General features: G+C 33.7%; 2 protein-coding genes across 3 annotated transcripts in view; one reads left to right on the top strand and one right to left on the bottom strand.

Annotated features, from left to right (window-relative positions):
- Positions 1 to 14,167, bottom strand: part of LOC126739420 (chromodomain-helicase-DNA-binding protein 2-like) — a 36,221-nt gene extending 22,054 nt beyond the window's left edge. Inside the window, exons 1-5 of the mRNA XM_050445102.1 lie at positions 13,890 to 14,167; positions 13,368 to 13,496; positions 6,153 to 6,269; positions 6,027 to 6,095; positions 5,709 to 5,963 (exon numbers count right to left, since the gene is read on the bottom strand). Of these exons, the coding sequence (XP_050301059.1) occupies positions 5,709 to 5,963; positions 6,027 to 6,095; positions 6,153 to 6,269; positions 13,368 to 13,496; positions 13,890 to 14,045 (726 nt within the window). The 5' untranslated portion in view covers positions 14,046 to 14,167. The remainder of the gene's footprint in view (positions 1 to 5,708; positions 5,964 to 6,026; positions 6,096 to 6,152; positions 6,270 to 13,367; positions 13,497 to 13,889) is intronic.
- Positions 14,168 to 26,609: 12,442 nt separating this feature from the next.
- LOC126739401 (trimethylguanosine synthase) overlaps positions 26,610 to 26,838 on the top strand; it is an 83,528-nt gene continuing 83,299 nt past the window's right edge. For both annotated transcript variants that reach the window (XM_050445071.1, XM_050445070.1), the window contains exon 1: positions 26,610 to 26,811. In XM_050445071.1, coding sequence (XP_050301028.1) covers positions 26,714 to 26,811 — 98 coding nt within the window. In that variant the 5' untranslated portion in view covers positions 26,610 to 26,713. The remainder of the gene's footprint in view (positions 26,812 to 26,838) is intronic.

Raw genomic sequence — 26,838 nt, 5'->3', positions numbered from 1 at the left:
ACTAAGGATGTTATTTGCGTTAATAAAAGACAGCATACGAGTTTTCACCAGTTTTTCTATGATTTTTGACATGGTGGATAGAAGTGATATTGGCCGGAAATTAGAAGGATTCTCCATGTCTCCTTTGTGGATTGGAATGACTTTGGCTGTTTTTAGACAAGAGAGAAATGTTCCTGTTTCCCATGACTGGTTAATTGCTTTTACCAGGACCGTTAAGGCTGAATCAGGAATATTGAGAAGAATGTTTGCAGATATGCCATCCTCACTGAACTGTTTTTGTTTTTTATCGATTAAGACGCCTTTTAATTCTGTCAGATCAGTTGGAAAAAACAGAAAGGAGTCTGAAACGTTGACAGCTGACAAGTAAGTCATTGGATCTACTGATGGAGTCAAGCGTTGTTGGAAATTATCTGCTATACTGCAATAAAAGTTGTTAAGCGTGTTTGGGGAAACATTGGGAACGGAAGCAGGGCAATGAGAGTTTTTATTGCGTATGTCGTTTCTAATATTCCAACATTCCTTCTGCGAATTTTGGGACTTGATCAGCCTGTTGGAATAATATTGTTCCTTGGAGAGTCTTATCAAGCGACGAAATATGGAGCGATATTTAGCAAAATACTCATTGAAATAACGAGATGACGTATATTTCCTGATGGTATGGAGCGAACGGAGATTTTTTGAAGAAATAGTTACACCCTTAGTAAACCACTCTTTTTTAGACAGTTCTTTGCGTTTTATCTTTTTAATAGGAAAGCATTAAACAAGTCAACAATCCTATTGTGTGAAGCAGATATAGGGTCATCTGATTCAAGAATTGTGTCCCAGTTAGAAGAGACGCATAAGTTGTTAAATTGTTTCTAATTTGTAGTGCTAAAAACTCGGCCGAAATGTGGTACCGATTTTGCTTGCTGTTTAGGTTGTAAAACGTTAAAAAAAATTGCTTCATGGTCGGACAGTGCAGCATTTTCCGGTACATATAGTGATCTCAGAACAATAGTTAGAGCACATATAGTCAATAGTACTCGAAGAGAACGAGCAATACGTGTCGACGATTTAACATGCATTTGCAAGTCATAACACTCAAGCAGATTACTCAAGCGAGTTGTGCATGCAGAGCTCCTATCATTAAAATTTACATTAAGATCCCCCGCTACAATCATGTTCGCAGAGCCCGAAATACCAGACAGAATCTCATCCAGATTTCTTAGGAATACCTCAATGTCAGAGGAAGGCGACCGATAGATGCATACTATATATAAATTTCGAGATCTAAAAAAAATAATGGTGAATTCAAAGACCCGTTCTAGTAATAAGTAATTAAATTTCGTTATTTGTTGAAAGGGGCTCTGTTTTAAGAAGACTTCATCCATCAATATCATACAACCCCCGTGTACAGATTGATATCTACAAAATTTAGATACAACCACGTAATGGGACACCTGAATCAGCTCATCCTGCTTCAACCAATGCTCTGTTAATAAAACAATTTCAGGAAAGTTATGGCTTTCCAAAAAAAGAAAAAGTTCGTTAGTTTTATTTCTTAATGACTGAATGTTGAGAAGCATAACTGAGAAAATATCACATGCTCCATTTGCCACTATCGATGTGGAGGAGCTCCTTATTTCGTTTGACCTAAAAAATTCAGATGATGAGATGGATCCTCTACAGAACTGGGCTCAGGCGTCCTCTGAGACTGCAATGCCATATCATTATTCACAACAATAATATGGTTCCGGCACCCATTTCGATCTTTTGATATCTTTTTTTTTTCTAAATGAAATGAATGGGGGAACCGATGAATGCCCAAGTTAATCAAAAGAAAAGAAGTACTAAAAATAGTGAATGGTTTATGGCCTTAAGAGGGTCTCCAAAAGTTGTTTGATGCCTGGAGGAACCTAACCCCTCTTACCTGAAACGCCCAGAGAAGGAATCCCTCACAATGCTGCTAGCTCAAGCCGATGTGGGTTCTAGCTTCTTTCTCAACCAAATGAACCAACATTTCTTAGGTAGTAACTACCCAAGAGTTACCCAAATAAATGTCAAAGTCAGTATGGCGCCACCAAGTTTTGGATTTTATATAATCCCAATGGACGCCCAATATTTATCAAAATTTATTTAGGCAAGTTCAAAACGAAACTTGGAAAACAAAATCAAGGTCAAGTCGGTATACACTATTGTTTCCAAATTACCTATGATATTCTAACCTACTCAACTCAAGTGAAAAACAAAATAACAACAGAAAATAACAATTTATTTAAGTCTTGATTATCACAGCGAATTATGTTATGTTATTTTATTTATCTTTAAGAGGAATAATTATTTAAGTTGGTAATAAGGAACCACAACGTTTAAGTTTCTAATTACAAGAAAAACAAAGTTGTCAACAGATAACGTGCCATAAAATTAAATTTTCCAAAATGGTGCACTGTCATTCGTGACCATGCTTATAAGAAATATATCTAAAAAAAATACGCAATCAAAAGTGTGGTTGTCAAAATAAAATATCTAAATTATGTTACACCCGAACCTCTTGGGGAATGAAGCTTCAATTCGAATTAAACTAACAATTTACGTGGCCCGGTATATCCCGCCACGGACATTGACCTAAGCAAAAAAAAAACTGTTAAAGCTTCCCCAATCAAAATTACCCTTTTATTATTTTACTCTAATATTTACTAGTTAATCCAAGAAAATTTGACATCTTAGGAGTAGTCTGAAAATAAATAATATAACCCAAGTATACAAAGTACTACGAAGCCGGCTGCGTCTTACCTCACAGGAGTCACTTGTCACATATATACGTACTCTTATCAGTAATATTCAATAATAAAATAGCATCAATTAAATAATGTCAATGAAATTTTAAATAAACTTTTGAGACAAGTACAGTCGAACCTGGTGGGCCTTGGATTATCAAAATAATATAAATATATCCAGCCTTTGAATGGGAAAAATAATTACATCCCTTAACCACCACAATTCGGCTTCACCCCGCTCAGATTGTAAAGTCATATATGTATGCGTCTCAACTCAATAGATAAAAGTTGTGATAATAAAAATAAAATAAAATAAGTGAATATCAAAAAAAAATGTTATGTTGTGTTACTTAGCACACAGCAGACTACTTCAGATTCAAGACTCTCCCAGACATCCAATTCCCAGTCGAAGAAAAACTGCAGGCTTCCAAGCTTCACCTCTTCCACCTCACAATACGCCAAGCTCTGGTAGTCGTCCAGGTTAGACGTTAGCTCACAGTTGTTTAAAATCTCCTCTAGATTAGAGCAAGTAGGGTACATAACCCCAAAATAAAAGTACCAGGTGGCATGAAGAAATCAGGTCCGTACAAAAAAAATCCATCCAAAATCCATGTTATGTAGCTTTGTTAATTAAATTATCCCCTGCCAATGCCAATCAGGACCGCCATTTTGCCGATGTTCGAGGGCACGTGAAAAATTATTAGGTTTTAAATCGCCATAAAGGCCAGTAAATTTAACAAAAAAAAACAAATTATAGCATTACGCCCAAAAAGAACTAAAGCACTCTTCACTTCATGATGGCGGTCTGGAAAAAGGGACGACCGCAGAGGTTAAACCCGTATTTAAGCAATCACGCACGAAATGTATTGCCAATCGAAAATAACTGAACTTTTTTTATAAGTACCATAAAACCTTTTATAAAAAAATAAATAACTAAATTTATGGCCCAAGGACGTTGGCAATGAAAATATGTGTCACTATGACACTCAATTTCGATTTTCCCTAGACCAGTAACTTCTTGCTATCTTCCAAGAAAACTAATATTTACATAAGATAAAAAGAGACAAAAATTAGATAGGTCAGTCCGAGTAAAATCAACCAGCATATCTGGTATGGTCAAGACAAAATCAGTTATTGTACTATGGACAGTACAACATACATGCATGTAATTGTACATGCCCAATTAATCATTATTCATTATAAAAGAAATAAATAAAGTATGGAATAATCAATATTGGATATAATTTAAATTCTAAAATATTTCTTTAGTCCAGAACCGGGTTTTATAAGAGTATAAATAAAATTTCATTAACAACCAGTACAATATGAAGCTGGAATGTACAAGACTAAATGTGTCATTAAAAAAAAAGAATACTGTAATTTGAAATGGCTAGAGAACAGAACTATGGGTTACTTGGGAGGCTATTACAGAGAGGGCATTACTAGTACCAATCATTAATATTTGTAAAATATCTATTTTGAAAATATAACTGTAATCAGTGCTTTTAATAATCAGTATAAAATGCCAATTTTAACCTGTAACAATTTATATAGTTGTGACATAGCCTGGCGATGAAATCATGTTTAAAAATTGGGTAACGTAGATGCTCCGTCGTGCGGAAATTTAAAGGCAAAAAAGTAGCATTGGAATTGCCGAAGTGGTGTTCAAGAATTCTATCTTGCTCTGTAATAAAATGGCCAACCCAGTCACCCGATCTTAATCCCATTGAAAATTTATGGGAAATTGTAGATCGTGATATTAGGGATACCAACTATTCAAATAAAGGTGAATTATTCGAACAGTTGCAACAGAAATGGAAAAATATTGGTTTTAAACTCATAGACAATCTTATTGAATCAATGCCACATTTTGTCCAGCATATATTTAGTTATTTCTTATTATTTACCAAATTAGGTGTTCTAAAAAATGTTTTATTATTTTTATACATGTTTATGTTGCCCATAATATACTTAAATATCTTTATTATAGAATTTTTATTTCCTTTGATTTTTTTAAAAAACCATTTGTCTATCTACTTTTGGCCATTACTGTACGAGCTAAAACTTCTTCTTCATCATCGACGTTGATTTTTTTTTTTGGAGCATCGTTTAAGGTTTTAGGACAAAAACAACCTGTTTTGCCTAGGCGGGTATAAATACGTTACAGTTTGTGATTGGATTGTCTTCAATTTGGGTATAATTCTAAATACCTTCTGGCTGCCCCAAGTCCACTATAATTTGACTGAGCAAAAACGCAAATTATATCACACATTTCATTGTTGGAATAATTGGAATTTTTACTACAAATAATACACTCTTACTTAGTGACAATAAAATTATCATATAATTTCTTTACATGAAAAACTGATAAGTGCTGACACAAGCCTACTTGAAAAAAAGGCAATGTAATAAGGGTGGTTTAAGATTATTTACTCTGAATGTTTAAAATGCAAATGACTTAAAAACTGATACAGTTACATGAAATAAACAAGAGTACCTTTTTTATTTGCTAAATTCACCACAAAATTCGTAATTTTCATGTCAAAACACATAAAGTCACCAATTTCCAAGATGATACTGCTTAAAATCACAAAATTATTCAGAAATTTCAAATTAAAATTCCAACTTTAAATACCCTGTATCTTGTAAACCTGCAACATTTGTATACAACATGTTATGTCAATAAAATTACAAGCTTTGTCAATAAAATTCGTGTACATGTACCAAATTATCGACAATAAAGTACTTGAAAAAAAAAAAAAAAATTTATGCTCAATTGCCATATTTTGGTGTAAAGTATTTCCAGTTCAGATTTTACCCATTTTTATTGAATCACCCTGTATTGAAGCCTTGTCAATGATGGAAAAAATATTTCTTGTAAGTCTAGCATATAGCATATAAACATAATAAATCTAAGTAAGCCTTGTAAATCTTACTACTGTAAAGTATTACCTCAAAATCATCATTTTCATCCCAGGAATCTTCCACTGAATCTTTTTGTTCTGATCTTTTTTCTTTCTTAATCTTCCCCTTTGGAGTATCCTTCTTCGAAGATTTCTTGTTCTTTTCCTGGAAAGCCTTAATAAGGTCACTGCAGTCCAGTGTGTCTTCTGGTTCCCAAGTGTCACTTTCTTCGGTGTACCCCTTCCATCTGATTAAAAAGTGCTTTACTCCCTTGATTGTTTTTTCACCTACAATCTCATCAACCTTTGCACAGAAAATTAGTTGTGAAATTTATGGTAATTTTAAAGCAAATTGTAAGGAATTTACCTCATATTCAGCATCGTCAGCATCATCATCTTGATCATCACCCAAGGGGTCAGTTTCTACCTCTGATACCTGTTGATAAAAAAATATTTATGACATTATTTATTAATGTCACAGTAAATAATATACCTGTGGTTTTTCTTTTTCATCTTCTTTTGATTTTTTTCCTTTTTTTCCTTTCTTCTTTTGGGTGCCATTTTGACTGGGGGAATCTGTATCTTGACTTTCACTAGACTGGGAGCCAGTCTAAGTTAATGAAATGAATAAATAGTAATGTAAGTATTTTAAAATACAGAAATGATTGAATTCACACTGTACAGGGTCTTTCCCCATATATTGACCCCCCTCCTACAGGGGTAATGCGAAAAGTTAAAAAAAAAATTTAATACAAAACTTTTGGGGTTTTACTTTAAATTTTTGAATCCGATGTCAAATTTTTTTTTTTCGTTTAGAAACGTCAAATTTTGATAGATTATCAGTTTTTTCTTATGGAACACCCTGTATATGACTTCATAGTTAAAAAGGGCCGAATTTTCTGATTTCAAATATATATAGTTTAACTATGTTTTATTAAACCGTTTCGGAAATATCGGGCTCCAAACTTTAAACAAATAATATATTGAAGATCTTGGTAAGCGCTGCATTGTTATTGTTTGGCGTTTTTTTTAAGATAAATGAATTGAGTAGAAACAATAAAAACAGAAGATTTATTATTACTAAGGTGATATTTAGCATCTTTTTGTTGACAAGGATACATTATTTTAACAATTGTTAAACTTTAATTTAGACGTAATTATAACTATAACTGCTCTATATGACCACCACCATTATCAATACAGTTTATATAATCCTGCTCAATTTTGTGTATTGTATTCCTTATAAATTGTCTATGATTTTGATTGATATCATTTATCGCAGTAATAATTTTTCTGCGGAGCTCCTCGACATTTTCAGTCCTCTGTTCGTAAACTTTATTTTGCATGTAACCCCACAGAAATTCAATTCAATTCAATATATTCAACTTCAATATAAAATATTACAATTCTAAGAATATAAAGCACCTAGATACCAGAGTATCTGTATGTGCTATGGTAGAAACAATTTAAAAATTCTAATATATCAATGTTGTTACCCTTAGCAGACTAGCCGTTATATAAATTAGTTCACAATATTTAACATTTTAAATAAGTTTACCCAAAACTACATAACAAAAATCAAAAACCAGACAATAAAAATGAGAAAAAGAGAAAAAAAAAAAAAGATTCATATACTATATACACATATACATTTTACCTACAAAGGTATTATGTAGTATTTTACAGAATTTTCTAGTCTTTGGTACCTAAAACCTATAATATTTGAAACAAAATAAATAATTGAATAAATGTCCATACTGAGATTTTTTTCTTTTTCCCTTATGTATTTATGTTGTGATTGCTATCGAGTAAGAAAATAAAAAGTTTGGTGAAAAGCAGAATATTGATACAAGCACATATGATCAATCAACAAAATTTTCTTTTGTTTCCTAATATATAACTTAGGGCATGCTCATTAAACTTTTTGAAGTATTTCTGTTGTTTGACATTTTCTGGGAGAAGGTTATAAAATTTTGGAGCTAAAAATACTGTTGAATATTGCTGACCAAAATCTCGAATCATATAAGGTAGTACAATTTGCTGGTGTTTATTAGCTCGGGTTTGGTGTCTATGGTTTATTATACTTTGTTTACCATAGAATTTATGAACATAAGAGCAACAGGTTGTTATAAAAAGAGTTTTCAAATCTTGTATTTCGGAATTATATAATTGCTTTGTTTAAAATAACCTAGGTCTCTTTAACATTATCTTTACTATTGAGTTTTGTATTGTTTTAAGATTTTTTAGACTGTTTTCATATGCCCCACCCCAAATCAATATCCCATACCTTAATAGGGGTTCCACGAGAGCTTTATAGATCAACACAATGAGTTTTCTGCACAAAATTTCCCTTAATAAATAAAATTTATGTAAGAGTGCCTTTATATTTTTTGTTAAATAATCAATGTGTATATCCCATTTTAGATGTTTGTCTATATGGACTGCCAAATATTTTATAGTTTACCTGTGCAATTGGTTCATTAATATTGTTTACAATAATATTTTGAAAGTTTGGTCTATTTGAACTCTTTATGGAAAATGCTATATATTTAGATTTTTTTGGATTTAGTGACAATTTAAAGGTGTCGAAAAAATTTTTGATTAATGATAGACCTTCTTGAAACTTAACTTTTGCCTCTTGCCATGTGTCTCCAATAAATATAATTCCTGTATTATCTGCATAGGATATTACTTTGCCAGGAGTTTTTATATCATTCACTGCATTTATATAAACATTGAAAAGTAGGGGTCCTAGTACAGTGCCCTGCGGTATTCCAATTTTAATGATATCAGGATCGCTAAGGTTATTTTTTATCTTGGTGTATTGCATTCTGTTTGATAGATAACTCTGTAAAAGTTGTAATACTTTGCCTCTGATACCATATTTTTGTAATGTTTGTAATAATATTTGGTGTGACACTGTATCGAATGCTTTTGTTAGGTCGAGAAACACCGCAAGGCACTTTTTATTTTTGTCCAAACTTTTAGTTATATCACTAACAAGCTCATATATAGCATCTATTGTACTGACTCCTCGAGTAAAACCAAATTGATTTTTTGATAGTACATTATTTTGGTCAAAATAACATAACAGTCTATCCTTAAAGCATTTTTCGAAGACTTTTCCCAGGTTAGAGAACACACTTATTGGTCTATAATTATCCATCAATTCCTTACTGTAAAAAAATGAATCAAGAGGTGTCAGGTCTGGACTGTTTGGTGGCCAACGAATTAGCCCAGTTCGTCCAATCCACAGGTTATATCTTTCATTTAAAAATCTCAAAACAGGTAACATATTATGCGGTGGGGCACCATCTTGATTCCAAACTATTTGCGCGTATTGCCTTATGGGTAGATCTTCAAGTTTAGCTTCAATTTGATAAGTAAGCATCTCTAGGTATCTCTCTCCCGTCAAGTTGCCGTTATAAAAAATAGGTCCTATGACCTGGTCATTTAAAATTCCATACCATACATGTAGAGATTGCCGCCCTTGAAACTTAATTTCCCTTGTTATTCGGGGGTTTGTTCTTGACCAAAAGCGAACATTTTTTCGATTGTAAATGTCCGCGGTTGCAAAGGTGCACTCGTCGGTCCACAAAATTTTTTTAAAAAAGTTATCTTCTTTTTTTAGCACTAGCATCTCTTGACAAAATTCCACCCGTTTATTTCTTTGCTCTACACTTAAAGTTTGAACAGGTAATATTCGATAAGCAAAATATTTATACTTTTTTCAAATTCAAATTCAAATATGCTTTATTGTTTGAACAAAATATTGTTATAAACAAAGCTTCACCTAATCCTAAAGAGACAGAGTTACAAGGTTAAAATTATATTTAAAAATACAAGTTACAATGACGAAACAAAGTTAAACAGTTAAAATTTAATTTTTTTCTTTTTTTTTTTTTTTGAATTAATAAAATCAACTATATCTAACTTTTCTTAACTAAGTACAGTTCAACATTTAGGGATAAAAAAAAGAAAAACATTTAAAACAAACAGGTTAGGAAAAGAGCTAGGTCTCCCTTAATTAATTAAAATCTGATTGTCGTTGAAATATTCAGCCACAGAGTAATAAGCGCGACCACTCAGAAATCTCCTCAAGAGAAACTTAAATTTGATGACAGATTTTGCCCCTGTAATGTCCTCTGGTAGGTGGTTAAAGATTTTTATACCTTCATAAAAAATTGATCTCTTCACCAAGGCAGATGTTGGAAGGGGAAGCCGCAAAATATTCCGCTGGCGGGTGACATATCGTGGATTCTGTAGGACAAACCTGTATTGATGGGAGAAAATAAGGCATGCCACCTCCTGTATGTATAGGCAGTAGATTGTAAGAATGCCCTCCCCGATAAAATATGGTCGGCATGATTCCCTAGGTGATATCCCGCATATATAACGCACAGCACGTTTCTGTAGAACAAACAACATCTGTAGAAGATAGTTGCTTGCACTATAACAGCAAAACAACCCGCAGAAACCCTATTGCTGAGACTCCGTATATGGTCCTCAAACTTAAGTTCCTAAGTTCCTTGTCAATCACCAGACCCAAAAACTTATTGTTAGAATAAGGTGGGACAGGGCAGTTAGCAATAAGAATATTATCAAGACTATGGTTATTTGTAAAACAAATTAGTTTGGTCTTCTCTGGATTTAATGATAGTAAATTTGCCCTGAACCACTCATATATAAGTTGAAGATTAGCCAACATGGGTATTCTCAAAGAGTCGGTATCATACCCATGCCAGAGAACGGTGGTGTCGTCAGCAAAGAACGTGAATTTTCCCTGGATATTAAGTCGGATGAGGTCATTAATATATAGGAGAGAAAGTATTGGTCCCAGTACCGATCCCTGAGGTACTCCCCAGGCAACAGATTGATATTCAGAATACTCCGACCCCACACACACTCTCTGACGACAGACCCTTCAGATATGAACAAAACCAACTCGCCGCCAAGCCCCTAAAACCATAGTAGAAGAGCTTCCGCAGCAGAACCTCGTGACTGACGCAGTCGAAGGCTTTCGACAAGTCACAAAACACAGCAGCGGAAACTCCACCACCGTTAATCTGACAGTAGACATCACTCATAAAGTTAAACATTGCGTCATTTGTGTTTTTATTTTCTTGAAAGCCAAACTGAGAACCACTAAGAATAATCTTTGATTTTAAATAAGACATCACACGTTTTTTAACCAATTTTTCAATAATCTTTGAAAGTGTGGACAGAAGGGATATTGGTCTAAAGTTTGATGGTTCAGCGAGGCTGCCCGTCTTATGAATTGGGATAACCTTAGCAGATTTTAGGCAAGCGGGAAAGGTGCCCATAACCCATGATGCATTTATAGCCTCAACAAGGATACTCAGAGAGATGTCCGGCATGTTCAGGAGTATTTTGGCAGATAGGCCATCCTCCCCGGCTGAGTTTTTGTTTTTTATAGAAGTTAATACCTCCTTAAGCTCAACAAGTAGGTATAAAGCAAGTCTGTAGTATAAAGTCTGTCAAGTCTGTAGGTATAAAGCAAAATGATCCTTGATAAATAAATAAGTGGATCTGTTGTTGGGAAACCCAAATCTTTATGGATTTTATCAGCAATTCCAATAAAAAAGTCATTTATATGACTAGGAGAACATTCAGGGACTGCCATGGAATAATTGCTGTATGATTGACAGATATCATTAACAATCTTCCAGCATTCTCTAGACTTGTTTGTGGCCTTATTTAGGCAATTTGAGTAGAAGGATCTTTTGGCGATTTTTATTAGTCGCCGATACAAAGACCTATAAGAGTTAAAATATTAATGAAAAGCCGGGCAATTCGTGAACTTTCACAAGTCAAACACTTTTAAAGTTGAATAAATTTTTTTTGGCAATCAATCAAAGTAAATTCTGGCATCTTCTATGGAATGATTTGGGTGTTCTAAAAAGAAATTTTACATTTTTGATGGGCAATTTGAGGGAGACAAAGGCCCGAACATGATAGTGTAGATCTAAATGTATTTAAAAATTAGTAAAAACTTACCTACCTTCGAAATATAGCAAAATATGTAATTCTTCTTCTGGATAGACAAGAACTGTCCGACGTTTTCTTCGTAGAGTTTTCCTGATGCAAAATGCTCGTTCTATATTTTTAAACGTTTTTTGCCGGAATTGCACGTAAAGGAAAGGTTCGACGATATTCCTCTCTGGCGGCATTTGCGTTATTATTATTTTTATAAAATATACGGACGATGTCACATTTTTCTTCATCACTGTACGCCATTTTTTAACATTTATGGGTCAACAAACAAGAAATGACAATGTCATCTGAATGATTTGTTTTTTAATATGGGGTGCCACAGGGCTCTCACTCGGGCCCTGTTTTGTTTTGCCTCTTTTTGATTGATTTAGTTTGGAAACTTGAAAATTGTCGTGTGCTAATGTTTGCTGATGATGTGAAGCTATTTAGGCTTATCACATCCCTTTCTGATGCTGTGCTCCTGCAAAAAGACCTCAATTTATTCTTTGATTGGTGCCACTTGAATAGAATGTCCCTTCATATCAATAAGTGCCATAAGATTACTTTTTCTAAGCAAAGAAATCCTATTGCTTTTCTTTATAAAATAAATAATGTAGCAATTGGTGTCAAAACAGAGGTTTCTGACTCCAGGTTGTCTTTTAAAAGTCACATCAATCAGGTGACTGGTAGGACAATGAAAATGCTGGGTTTTATCCAACGGTCTACAACTTATTTGTCTTTGTTTACTTTTAGATTACTTTATTGCTCTCTTGTTAGGCCCATCTTGGAGTATGGCTCAATTGTGTGGTCCCCATCATATAACTGCTACATTGAGCAGATTGAAAAAACTCAAAATAAATTTTTAAGGGTGGCGGCTTTTAGATGTGGTTACAGGAGACAGGAGTATTACTATCAGTGGGTCAGAGATAACCTGAACTTACCCACATTGGAGTCACGAAGAACATTACTCGACTTATGTTTTATGCATAAGGTTTTAAATGCTACTATAGATTGTCCCAAGTTATTGTCTCTTTTTAAACTTAGGGTGCCTTCCAGATTGAATAGACAATCAGAAATATTTTCAGTCCCATTCCACCATACCAATTATGGCATTAATGAGCCAATTACATGAATGGCTCGAAGTGCTAATGGTCTGTCAGATAAACTTTTTTGACTCTAGGATAACATCTTTTAAGGGGCAGTTAAAGAATATTATTTCATAGGGGCTTTAATTAATTAACTCATCTACACCTTACACTGATTTATAGATAGTTTTGTATATAATGTTTCTGAATATATATGTTTGTATGGGTATGCTATGTAATACTTTTGTAAATGGATTCCGTTAATAAATAAATAAATAATAAATGTCAAACAATAATAATGCAGCGCCTACCAAGATCTTCAATATATTATTTTTTTAAAGTTTGGAGCCCGATATTTCCGAAACGGTTTAATAAAACATAGTTAAACTATATATATTTGAAATCAGAAAATTTGCCTCTTTTTAACTATGAAGTCAAATACAGGGTGTTCCGTAAGAAAAAACTGATCATCTGTCAAAATTTGACGTTTCTAAACGAAAAAAAAATTTTTACATCGGATTCAAAAATTTAAAGTAAAACCCCAAAAGTTTTGTATTAAATTTTTTTTTTAACTTTTCGCATTACCCCTGTAGGGGGGGGGGGTCAATATATGGGGAAAGACCCTGTACCTCTGGTTCTTCTTCCTGATTCTCTTGGTCCACTTCTTTTGATTTTTTCCCCTTTGGTTTTTTTCCTTTCTTTTTTTGGTTCCCATTTTGACTGGGGGAATCAGAAGCTTCACTAGTCTGAGAGCCCCTCTAAATCAATGACATCATACAATAATAATACAATAAATTCAGATTTTAGGAATGACAAAAAAGCAAATTATTTATGTTACAGTCTGTCCCAACAAAAGCCAGAGAAGGTGGGGATTTGAAGTAACATATGTTAAGACAATTTAAGCTTATAAATTATCTTTAAATTTAAATATAAAAAAAGAATTAATTTATCCTGACTAGAAAAAATTTGAAAAAATATTTTATAAAGAAAAAAAAAACGAAAAATTACAAAAACAAAATGGCGTCAGTTGTTTTAGCTTGGAGGGAACTGCTGGGGGGCCTAAATACACATTTTTCATAAATATATTAAAAGTTATAGCAAAAAAAAAACAGTATAGACCAGTGGGGAATTAATTATTTTAATACATTTACCTCATTTTCAGAAGTTTCTTCATAAGACGGCTGTTTGTCTTTATTCCTGCCTCTGCTATTCCTGCCCTTCTTCTCTAGGGGTTCATCTGAGTTTTCCGCATTTCCATTTTTTTCATCGGCGGCATTTTCGCTTTTCCTTAAACTTTTACGTTTCATTTTGAGTTATAACCGTAAGAACTGAATATTTGTTTGGCTTTTTTTAATCTCAGCTCAGAAGCATCATCTAAATCTACACAACAAACAATCACAACAAACGTGCAGTCTTACCAATTCACTAATACTAATGCCAATACTTAAAAAATAACAGGGGCAAATAAATGTATTGGTTGGCTTCACTGTCAAAGAATCAGCTGACCTGCAGTTTCCAATGTTGCCAATAGAAGATAAATGAACTAGATCTTATAAGATACTTCTTATTATTTTATATATTTTTATATATTTTGATTATTGTTTTTAAGACACAACAAACTTACATTTGCACCAATTCAATATAAATATAGAATATTTAAAAAAAACTACAAATCATGCGTTGCATCTAGTAAATGTCAATAAATCAGCTGATTTGCTAGTCCAAATTTACAATGCTGACAAGAGCTAAAGCTACGTTTCCACCAGAGAAACAAATAGCAACATTTTTGTTCCCTTGTGTTTCTTCTTGTTTGTGAATTTAGGAACTTCTTAGCAACAAATCTAAACTTTTTGTTTCCACCGCGGTTGATAAACATGGATCAGATAAAATAGCTGGAGCAGCGGCGGCCAGCGCCGTAGCAACAACATAACGGGCCTGGTCTCTTGCAAGTCTTGCATAGAGAAATGAAAGTAAGAAAGAAAGAAAGAAAGAATGTGCTATATTACGTAAAAATAATCTTGTGTACAAGCATCCTACAAGCTAAAAAAACAAAACACAAATACAATTTCAAAAATTGACAAAACAATGAACAAAATTAAACACAAGAAGACAAAACTTTTTGAACATACTTGAATTAAAGATAACTAAATAAAACAATCAATTACTAAATAAAGGTAAACTTGTTGACAAAACTAGAGAAGAAAAAAGGAAAAAAAAGAAAACTTTCCAACATGTCCAAGGTTAAAACCTATCATTAAAAAAGTCATCCAGGTTATAATATGCCTTAGCCAATAAAAGCGACTTTAATTCTCTTTTAAATTTCTTAACATCCGATATCTGTCTAACACACAGAGGAACATGATTGTAAATTTTTAAGTTTTTGGTAAGGGAAGACGTAGGAATAGGTAGGGGAACATCATTTACACGACGAGGCAAATGGCCAGTGTCAGAGGGTAGTTTGGGAATTTTGTGAATAAGAGCAGCTGTTTCTAAGATAAAGAGTGAAAAAAGAGTTTAGGATTTTTTCAGAAATGAAGAGGGGTTTGCAAGAATCTCTTAACTTAGCAGAACACAGGTATCTAACTGCTTTTTTTTGAATAACAAAGATAATGTTAAGTAGCCCCTTATTGGTTAAACCCCAAAAAGGCAAGCCATACCGAATATGAGATTCAATAAGTGAAAAGTACACTGAACGTGCAACCACCCCTCCCAGCTCTTGCTTTGCCATTCTTACTGCAAAACATCCAGAAGATAATTTCCCAGCTAAATGTAAAATATGATCTTCAAACCGAAGGCGACCATCAATGGTAATTCCTAGGAACTTGCAGCACTCTTTATTCTGCAAGAGGGAATTTTCGTCAAACATCAGACCCTGAACATCGCACTTAAACCCCATATCGTCTTTCTTACATTAAACACGAGCCTGTTGGAAGCACACCACCCTGATAAAATCTGAAGGTCTTCAAGGATACAAGTCTTAATATAGTCAGAATTTTTATGGCTCCATAGTATGGTGGTATCATCAGCAAACTGAACCACCTTGCCCTGCAGTTTCAATGAACTCAAGTCATTCACATACAGTAAAAATAACAGTGGTCCCAACACTGAACCCTGGGGAACGCCGCATTTTAGGGATCTAGAAGCAGACAAATGCCCAGACACTGTAACCTTCTGAGTACGATTTGATAGATAGGACTCAAGCCATCGCAACGCTACGCCTCTAAAACCATATTTATCGAGCTTAGATAATAGTGTTCCATGATCCACACAGTCAAATGCTTTGGATAGATCACAAAACACTGCCGCCGATGACTCTCCAGAATTCAAGGACACATAGACGCTCTCCAAAAAGCTAAAAACAGCATCATGAGTCCCTTTACCGGCTTGAAATCCAAACTGATTTGCAGACAAAATGCCATTATGATGTAAAAAGGACAAAATTCTGCTTTTTGCAAGTTTTTCAACTATTTTAGAGAGGGTAGACAAAATAGAAATGGAACGAAAATTACAAGGCTGATCCAAATCTCCACCCTTATGAAGAGGGATAACCACTGCCTCTTTTAAACATGAAGGAAAAATGCCATTATGTAAAGAATTGTTTATGGCTAAACTAAAGCATTTAAGGCTGAATCAGGCAAAAAGAGTAACAACCTCGAAGATATCCCATCAGCACCAGATGATTTATGGTTTTTTAGGCGTTTGATTTCATTTTTTACTTCGGTAAGTTCGACAGGATGAAAGAAAAATGAATGCTCAACCGACACTTGTTGAAGATAGTGTAAGGGATCAATGTTACTACGAATGCCCTTGAGCAAGATATTAGGTATATCACAATAATAGTCGTTTAAAATGTCAGGTCTTAACTCCGGTTCCGATATTTTTCTATGGCAATGTCTAAAATCATTAATAATCGACCAACACTTTTTTTGCCTATTTGATGACATATTTAAGCGATCCCTATAATAATTAGATTTTGCTGCTTTAATTGTCTTTCTGTACAGACTACGGTATTTCTGATGATATACAAGGATATTTTCATTTGTGGTATATTTGCACAATTTAGTCAAAAAACGGAGGTTTTTAACAGAAATTCTAAGGCCTCTTGTAACCCATGGTTTTCGTTTCTTAGTTTTAAGCCTCATTTTAGGAAAGCACTGATTGATCTTATCACACAGAACTTGAAAAAATAAAGTAAGTGGGTCAGAAGCCGTTTCAAGTGCATTCCAATTTACCGAAGCTGTAGCAGCAGAAAAAGCATTGAAATTTCTCCTGCTGAAAATTCTTCCCATATAATGAGATGAAGATGATACAGTATTATATGGCATTTTAGCAAGAATAGCTTCATGGTCGGAAATACCAGATGGGAGTACTGTGCATAAAACGTCATCAAAATTTGTACAGAAATAGTCAATTGTAGTTGCAGATGAAGAAGTTATTCGTGTGGGAGAAAGAACGTGCATTTTCAAGTCGTAAGAATTTAAAATACTTAAAAGAGAAGTACGTGGCAAGGTTTCATCAGTGTAGTTGATATTAAAGTCACCAGCCAATATAACCTTAGTGTAACCTTTTAGTGTAGGGACAATTGGGATAAAAGAGAATCAAGTTTGTCCAGAAACATAGCAATATCTCCTGTAGGTGGCCTATAAACACAAAGAATATATAAATTAAAACGCTTACAAAAAGAAAGAGAGAATTCAAAAACATTCTCTAACAGAAGATTATCATACTTATCAATATTACAAAAAATCGTTTCAATTGTTTGCCTAGCCAAGATCATGGTTCCTCCATGTATAGATTGTTGACGACAAAAATTTGATATAGGAAGATAATCAGATATTAAAAAACATTCACTAGGCCTCAACCAGTGCTTAGTTAGAAGTACAATATCAGGAAAATTACATGTGTCCAGCAAAAGATGAAGCTCATCCATCTTGTTTCTTAGGGATTGTATATTAAGAATAAAGATACTTAAGTTTTTCGAAGAGCTAATTTCAATTTTACTAGTAGAATATGAACATGAATGAGATTCAACTTTCGTGGACATGTCTATAAAAAAGAAGAATCCAATTCACGATCAGTAACTAGTTCAGACTCATTAATTTGATGATTCAAAGACAATTTATTCGATGAAATATTAATTTTAAAATATTTGAAAATATGTGCGTGTAATAATGATGCCAAGTCTGAACCAAAGTTACTGGCGTGATTAGACTCCAAGATCCCATACAGATTGATATCATTCTCATGAAAAGCACGATAAAGGGCCTTATTACTATTATAAATAACATTATGGTTTAAATAAGTATAAGGGCTTGTCATCACTAAAGTGTTTGTATCAATATGATTTTGAATTAAATTTTTTAAAACATCAGATGAAGAACAAATTCCATTTAACATTACTATTAAAAAATCTTCTTTCGTAAAGTCCTTAACTAAATTTGATGCTGTCCTAATCACCTCACTGCTTGAACTGCCCGGCTTCAGGAAACACTGGACCTTGTAGTAAGCTTCAAACTTTAAACGTAAATGTTTTAGGAACACTCTGCTACAATTTCCACCAACAAAGAGAAGCCGAGGTCGACTATCGTCAGGTGTATTTGACCTAGTTGGGAGCTGTGTTGGAGAATTAATAACAACAGATTTGGATATCTGTAACTGTTCCTTCAATGCACAAATGTCGGAATAACAGGTATCTTTTTCTACCTCCAACACCTTTACGGAGTCTAACATCTTCTTATTTAAATTAGTTAAGTCGTTTACGTCTTTTTGTAGCAAGTTTATTTCAGTCTTATAGGTTGAAGACTCATTTTCTAATGTTTTTATTGTTACTATTAAATTTTTATTTAGGATATTTAGCTCGCTTATTTGTGAATTGAACTTAAGACTTGCCCTTTCGCTCACTTCCAGTAATGCCAACAATTCACCTTCTTTAATTTTTAAGTTTTCCAATTCAACTTTAAGCTCTTCATCTTCAAAAACCATGCTGTTTCTTCTCATTCTCTCTATATGTCTATCCTTCTCTTTCAATTCTCTCAACAAATCATAAATCTTTTGCTCATTAATTTTTCCTTCCTGATCTCTTTCATTAAAATCATCTTGACATCTTTGTGAGCATAAAATCCTATAGCCTCCCAGTTTTATGGCATCAGAATTTCTTTCCAGACAACTTGGGTGGAATATTGAAATACAAGAGATGCAGCAATAATTTGGAAAATCCCTCTTCTGACAACATTTGAAACTGCGGTTCATTTTAGATTATAAGGCAATGTTATTAAATTGAAATAAATATTAAAACAGGAACTGCAAGTAAACAGTAACTTGAACTTAAACCCAAAGCAGGAAACAAACGTACAACAAAACACACAATTGCACGTCCTACGGTTAATGTTCAATTATTTCAAGTTAAGGTCAGTGTTAGCCAGATAATTTAAATTTAGTCAAAACAGGAACTGATTATAAAACAAAAACATTTACTGATGCAGGAACTTAATTCGTTTTTTTGGAAATACTTGTACCGCGAAAATATAGCACGTTAATGTAAAGACGCAACACTAGATCAAAACAATTTAAATTAAATCAAAACAAAACAAAACAAAACTGAGCACCGGCGCCTCCTACGAGTATAGACGTCTACTCTGTACGACTGCTAAACCGATACTGACTATACTATACTGAATATGAATATTAATATACTTTTAATTACTCTATCTATGGTCGCTTGTAAACACTGGACCTGTGGGTCTTATTTCCCGATATAACCTCAGTTTTTACAAATATTGCCCAAAATTTATAATCAACCGAATCGCTTTTCCACACTGTAAATTTTAAACCATTTTTTATGTACAACATTATAGTACTACCTGTATGTCTGCTGTTTAAATAACATATTACAGTATCATCCTGATATTTGTATCTCATGTTCATTTATTTCAGAACTAACAAGTGTGTTTCACTAATGGAGAATTATCAACAACAAGCTCCCTAAATTCATCTATGTGTTACGTGACCCCCTGTATATTAATATGCAGAACCATCCTACCTATAACAGATACTCGATTATGTAAATTTTGTAATGGCTATATACAGTGCGAAAGTAAAGGTTGGAATAAATTCATTTAAAATTCAGGGGTATGTTCAAAAAAAAAACGCTTGGACATGTCGATTTTTATTTTTAACTGCGGGTTTTCTTACTATAATTTTATGTATACAGGGTGGCCCAAAAATAAGTTACGGTCATCAACGTAATTTTTTTAAATGTAAACACCTATTTTTTATTTTAGATTTAGGTTCTACATCAAATTCTAAGTACATTTCATGTCCTATACCTAAACTCGACCGTTGACGATTGAACACAATAAAAGGCTATTTTTGGAAGAGTTATTTATATCAAGCAAGAATACATAAAAATATTTTAATTAATTTATTAAGTGTTGAAAATGGCTGCCACGAACCTCTTGGCAATATCCCAGTCGATGCTGAAATTCTTGTAAAACGTTATCGATAACAGAAGGTTCTATCAATCTTATTTCTTCCGTTATTCTAATTTTTAAGTCTTCAATGTTGTTTGGCCGATTAACATAAACTTTGGACTTAAGATACCCCCACAAAAAAAAATCTAAAGGAGTCGGCGATCCGGCGATCTGGCCGGCCATTCAATTGCACCCCTCCGACCAATCCAACGTCCAGGGAAAACGGTATCCAGGTACTGGCGCACGGGACGAGTGTAATGGGCTGGAGCTCCATCTTGCTGATACCATAAGGAATTATCTAATATATCCGGGTCTTCTGGATCGGGGTATAAAGTGGCAAGGCATGGAACCAAGTCATTTTCTAAAAACTCTAAATACCTCTCACCATTCAAGTATCCTTCAAAGAAAAAGGGCCCTATAACCCTGTTTTCAATCACCCCCGCCCAAACATTTACTTTTTGAGGGACTTGGCTGTGGCACTCCATCATCCAGTGCGGATTTTCAGTAGCCCAATATCGGCAGTTTTGCCGGTTTACACTACCATGAAGACAAAACGTTGCCTCATCAGAAAATAATTTTTTTTTTGAAAATTGTGGATTAGCATGGCACAAGTCCATAAGTCTCTCACAAAATTCTAAACGCCTATCTGGGTCATCTTCATTTAGTTCATGAACCAATTGAACTTTGTAAGGGTGCCATTTATTTATACCTAAATACTTAACGACGGATGTCTGGGATATCTGATTTTCTAACGCAATATTGCGAGTCGTTTTATGGCAATCTTCTTCAACTGCCAGCAAAACATTTAGTTGCTTCTCTTCTGATATACTTGACCGACCTTTCGTATAATTATCCCTGACATGACCCAAATCCCGATATTTCTGTTCTATTTTACTGACAGTACTTTGAGATATACGTGGCCTATCAGGATACTTGGCATGATAAATTTCACAGACTTCTATCTGAGTGCGCATCCTGTTTTCATAACCAATCATCATCAAAATCTCTATTCGCTCTCGCTCACTAAGACGTACCATTTTTTTAAATTTTAATTTTATCTTTTGATAACCTTAACACAAGCAAAACTTTGCTTAGGCATCTAAATCAAACTAAATTCACTCAAAATTATTTGATGTCAACAAATTGTGACAAGTTAACAATCAAAAACACCAACCACAAATGTAAATAACCAAACAATAACTGATAGGTTGCTTGATATAAATAACTCTTCCAAAAATAGCCTTTTATTGCGTTCAATCGTCAACGGTCGAGTTTAGGTATAGGACATGGTACATGAAATGTACTTAGAATTTGATGTAGAACCTAAATCTAAAATAAAAAATAGGTGTTTACATTTAAAAAAATTACGTTGATGACCGTAACTTATTTTTGGGCCACCCTGTATACATAAAATTATAGTAAGAAAACCCGCAGTTAAAAATAAAAATCGACAAGTCCGAGCGTTTTTTTTTTGAACATACCCCTGAATTTTAAATGGATTTATTCCAACCTTTACGTTCGCACTGTATATTGGCTTCTTGCTCTTAGTTTTTCTTGTGTTCTTTGATAGCATACACATTTTTTATCAAAAACACTATGTTTATAATCAATATCTAATTTTTAAGACATCATAAGCATACTTATATATTAAATAAATTAAAACGAATACTAAGAAATAAAATGCTTCTCAAGTCTAAAAAAATATCAAAAAATTTATATCAATATTTATTGTTTATTATTGTTGTATAGTTTCCCTTTGACTCTGACATATCAAGTTTACAACGCTTAAAGCGCCTTATACGGTGACGTCATGACTTCATCGCTCGAATTAGACGCTAATATAGCCGCTTACTCGCTAAAATATGGCTAAAATATGAACTAAATTAGTTCGTGACAGGTCAAACGTCAGCGTGAACTTCATTACTGTTATTTAATATTATTTTTGTTGGCAACACTAAAAACGTTCAGAGTGACCAATATCAAAAACCACTATAAAAATGGCTGCCACCAAGCAGTGGCAATTTTTGGGTATGGTGGCCATAATATATATGCTAATATATATGCTTTTTCGGCTACAATCCGCTATGTCGAGTAAAATCTGTAAAAAATGTAATACCTCCATAGGCAAAAAAATAAAACTGTATTGTGGTGTCTGTAAGGGCTATTTTCATCTATCTTGTGGAGGCGTTTCAGAAGTTGACGCCAGGTTAATGCAGGCTGAAAAGGCTCCCTGGAGCTGCAATCATTGCACTAATAGTGGCCCTTTTAATGCTTCCTCATCCTCCCGTAGAACTACAATTTTCTCCGTACCTGGTGAAGATTTGGAACTAAAAATGCTAATAAGAGAACTGCAGGGTGAACTTCGAGAAATCTATGGAATTTCTAAACGAGAAGTATGAAGAGGAGAAAGCGAGGGCCAAGGTTTTGTCTGACATAATTACCGAGATATCCAAGGAAAATACTCTGCTTAAGCGGGAGGTACAGAGTATTAAGGATTATCACAATATTTTAGAGCAGAATAAAGTCAAGTCCAATATTTGTGTGACCGGTATAATGCAGAGGGAAGAAGATAAAGTAACCACAGTGGGAAAATTGAAGAAGCTTTTCAACTACATTGATGTCCAAGTATCTGAAACCGCATTTAACACCATTAAGTATGTCCCTACGAAAACTAGTGGTACAAAGGATATCCTTACCCTAGAAAACGCAGACGCGAAAAAAATGATTATTGATGCACGAGTGAAAAAGGGTCGTATAACGAGTAGAGCCATAGGACTGGGTGAGTCAACAAGCTACATCTTTTTGGATGAGGAACTAACTCCACTAACCTACCAGCTTTTTAAAAAGGCGAAACTACCACTAAAAAATCACGGTTTTAAATATGTTTGGCATAGGAATGGTAATATTTTAGCTAGAAAAAGTGATAATGATGATTTAATCGTAATTAAAAATGAAAGCTTCTGGAAGAACTACTTAATTAATCTAATAATTTTCCTTTATTTTCTCTATTAATTTATTTGTTATTTACTCCTTTCACTTTGCAATGGATTCTTTAGGAAAATATCTTAAAATCGGTCATTTGAATGTAAGATCCCTGCTGCCTAGTATCAAGGACGTACAAAATTATTTACTGGCTTTAAACCTAGACATTTTGGCGATTTCGGAGAGCTGGCTAGGAGTAAGTGTATCTGACGAGGAAATTTATATCGATGGCTACCATTTTTATAGAGTTGACAGAGGGATTAGAGGGGGTGCAGTAGGAGCTTATATAAAAGATAATTTACAGGTTGATAAAATTAATGTAGTAGACTCCAACGCATCATTGGAACAAATGTGGCTTACAATTAAATTTATAGTAATCACCCTCGGTGTGGGTATTTTTTATAGACCTCCAAAATATAATGTAATTGATGCACTTAATATTTTAGAAAATTCAGTCGGGTTTATAATGCCCTTGTGTGACGAATTGGTACTGTTGGGGGATATTAATATTAATTTATTACGTCATAACAAAATTAGTAACGATTTTGATAATTTTTTGGAATCTTTTAATTTTAAACAAATGGTTATTAATCCAACTAGAATTTCACCATCTGACCCTAGCTTACTAGATGTTATTATTCTCTCCAATGAAAATTTGTTGATAGGGCCGGTGTATCACAAGGATTTGCATGATATTTCTGATCATCAATTAATATACTGCTCAATTAATATTACGGTACCTTCCACCATTCCTAAGTATATTGAATACCGAAATTTTAAATATTTTGATTCTGATCGATTTCACACTGATTTGTGCAACTGCAACTGGTCAAATATTTTAGACTACGATAACGTTGAGGACAAGCTACAGTTTTTTACTGACTTAATAGTTGCTCTATTTGATATACATGCCCCTAAGCGTAGGATTAAAGTCACCAAACCCAAATCACCTTGGTTTACAGATGTTCTAAAGTTAATGAAAGCTGAAAGAAATAAAGCTTTGTCAAAGTATAAAAAATCTCGTGAGATCAAAGACTGGGAGGCCTATAAAACCTTAAGAAATATGTTTACCCAGGCTGTCCGCAGCGAAAAGAAAGCATATCTAGAATATGTGACAAGCAGCAAAAATGATAAGTTGATGTGGCAATCTATAAATCAATTAAATGTTTACAATAAAACAAAAAATAATTTTAACTTACCATTAAACTTAAATAGCCCAGACAAGATTAATAATTTTTTTATTGAGTCAGTACGCAAAATATGTCCCACTGTCGACCAAGACACAATAAATTACTATAATACAAACCGCGGGACTAATGGCAGGTTTAAGTTAAATCTTGTTACTGAAAAGGTTGTTGAAAGTGCTCTATCCCAACTAAGATCGAATGCTGCTGGCGCTGATGGCATAACTCTTTCCATGCTTAGACTATGCTGTCCTCTTGTTATTCCATTTTTGACCAATATATTCAATACATCAATAGAAACGGGTGTTTTTTCATCTCAGTGGAAGACAGCTATTGTTATTCCTATACCAAAAACTCCAGGTGTAAAACAACTGTCAGATTTGAGGCCAATTAGCCTTTTGAGTGTTTTGTCTAAGGTATATGAGCGGCTTATATATAAGCAAATGCTGCTTTATTTTCACGAAAATCATTTACTTTTTGAGGGCCAGTCTGGTTTTCGTAAGGGATTTAGTACAGCAACGGCCCTGCTCAATATTCTTGATAACATAATTAAGGCATCAGATCGTGGATATACGTCCGCGGTTGCGTTTCTCGACTTTAGCAAGGCATTCGATACTTTGGATCCAAAACTTTTTCGAACAAAGCTGAAATATTATGGTTTTGAAGAAATAACTTTAGATTTGCTCGGGGATTATTTGGAGGGGAGATGGCAGCGTGTGTCTTTAAATAATAATAAATCTGAAAGTCTTCGCGTGGAGAGGGGTGTGCCACAAGGATCAATACTGGGGCCACTGTTGTTTATTATTTTTACAGCAGACATGTGGAAATCTGTTAGAGGCTGCAATCTAAGTCAGTATGCTGATGACACCCAAATAGGAGCAGAATTCTCAAAAAATAATTTTAAGGCGGCTGAAGACAGACTTAATGAAACGCTAAATAGTATATTAACATATTCAAATAATAACGGTTTAAAGTTAAATCCCAATAAATCCGCAGTAATGTTCTTTGGGCCAAATACCGGGTGGGCTAAATCGAATATAAAAATTCAAATGGGTGGTGTTGATATACCAGTGGTTGCAGAGTACAAGAACTTGGGAGTTTGGTTCGATGAACAATTGAGATTTAGGGGACATATTTCAAGGGTTAAACAAAAATCCTATTTTTCATTGCGTAATTTATATAAAAGCAGGCACTTTCTCAACTTCGGTATAAAGAAGCAGTTATGAGACCCTGGTTTTGTCCCAGTGCAACTACTGCAACTTTGTCTATGGCCCTTGTCTTGATATGAGTAGTAAGTACAAGTTACAAAAAATACAAAACTCCTGCATAAGACTTATTTTTAATCTACGCTTAAAAGATCACGTCAGCCATAGACTAAAGGAGCTTCAGTGGTTAAGTATTGAGGACAGACAGCAGCTTCATTTTGCTTCTTTTCTTCATAGGATGCTCAAAACTGAATCGCCAAACTATCTATTTGCAAAAATTACACCCAGATCAAGCCTTCATAACCGAGATACTAGATATAGAGACTATTATGAAATTCCAAGGCATAAGGGAAGCTTCTTTAAATCTTGCTTTAGCTATACTTCTGTTAATTTATTAAATCATTTGCCTAGAAACATAAAAATGTTTAATCAATCAACTTCGACTTTTAAAAAGAAGTATAAAAGTTACCTTTTTTCTAAATATTAATTACTTTATTTATTTTATTTGTTGTTTTTTTTTTTTTTTTTTTTTTTTTTGATTAATCACCTGTTTTTGTCTTGTGGATTCTGGAGAGAATTTTGCCTTATTTTTTTTGCTTTTGATTTACTTTTGTCTGGTAGACTGGAGACTATTTTGTGTTGTTAGAGACTATTTTTTATTTTGATTTACTTTTTGTTTTGTAGATTTTTTAGGGACAATTTTCAATTGTATTTTCTATTTATTTGAATATTTAATTTACCTTACTGTATGTTTCGACGTTGTTGTAATTATTGAAATCTTATATTTTGTTTTTGCTATGAATACTCGGCTAGCAACAGCTGTGCTGAATCTCACCGAGTATAAAATAAAGTCGTTTTTTATTTTTTTTTTTAATTTTTTTATATGCATTAGCAGTCCAGATATATTTTATCAAGTTTGTGACTGAGGGCAAATAAATAAAGTTTTCCCCACTGGTTGTTGGACTTATGTGGACAATGTTGCCAACAGAAGAAACTAAAGCTCGAACGTCTCATTTCAATTTTATTATTGTTTCCATCTCTCTTTCACACATATCAATATCGCGTTGTTTTGATCGGTCCATGGACCTCCCGTTTGCATTTTAAAATTTATGAATAAATAACCGGGTTAGTGATAATGCCCAGTAGTGCGAGGGACGTTTTAGCCTTAATTAAGTTCAACACCACCGCAGACAATCAGGAAATTCATTGTTTATTCAGCCGGATTTTCCTAAGGTAAGAAGAAATTCATTCTCGTACGTC

Source organism: Anthonomus grandis, chromosome 8 (genome assembly GCF_022605725.1).
Source record: "Anthonomus grandis grandis chromosome 8, icAntGran1.3, whole genome shotgun sequence".
In the NCBI taxonomy this organism is placed as follows: Eukaryota; Metazoa; Arthropoda; class Insecta; order Coleoptera; family Curculionidae; genus Anthonomus; species Anthonomus grandis.
The sequence above is the reverse complement of the archived record's forward strand: the minus strand, read 5'-3'. Positions and strand labels throughout refer to the sequence as shown.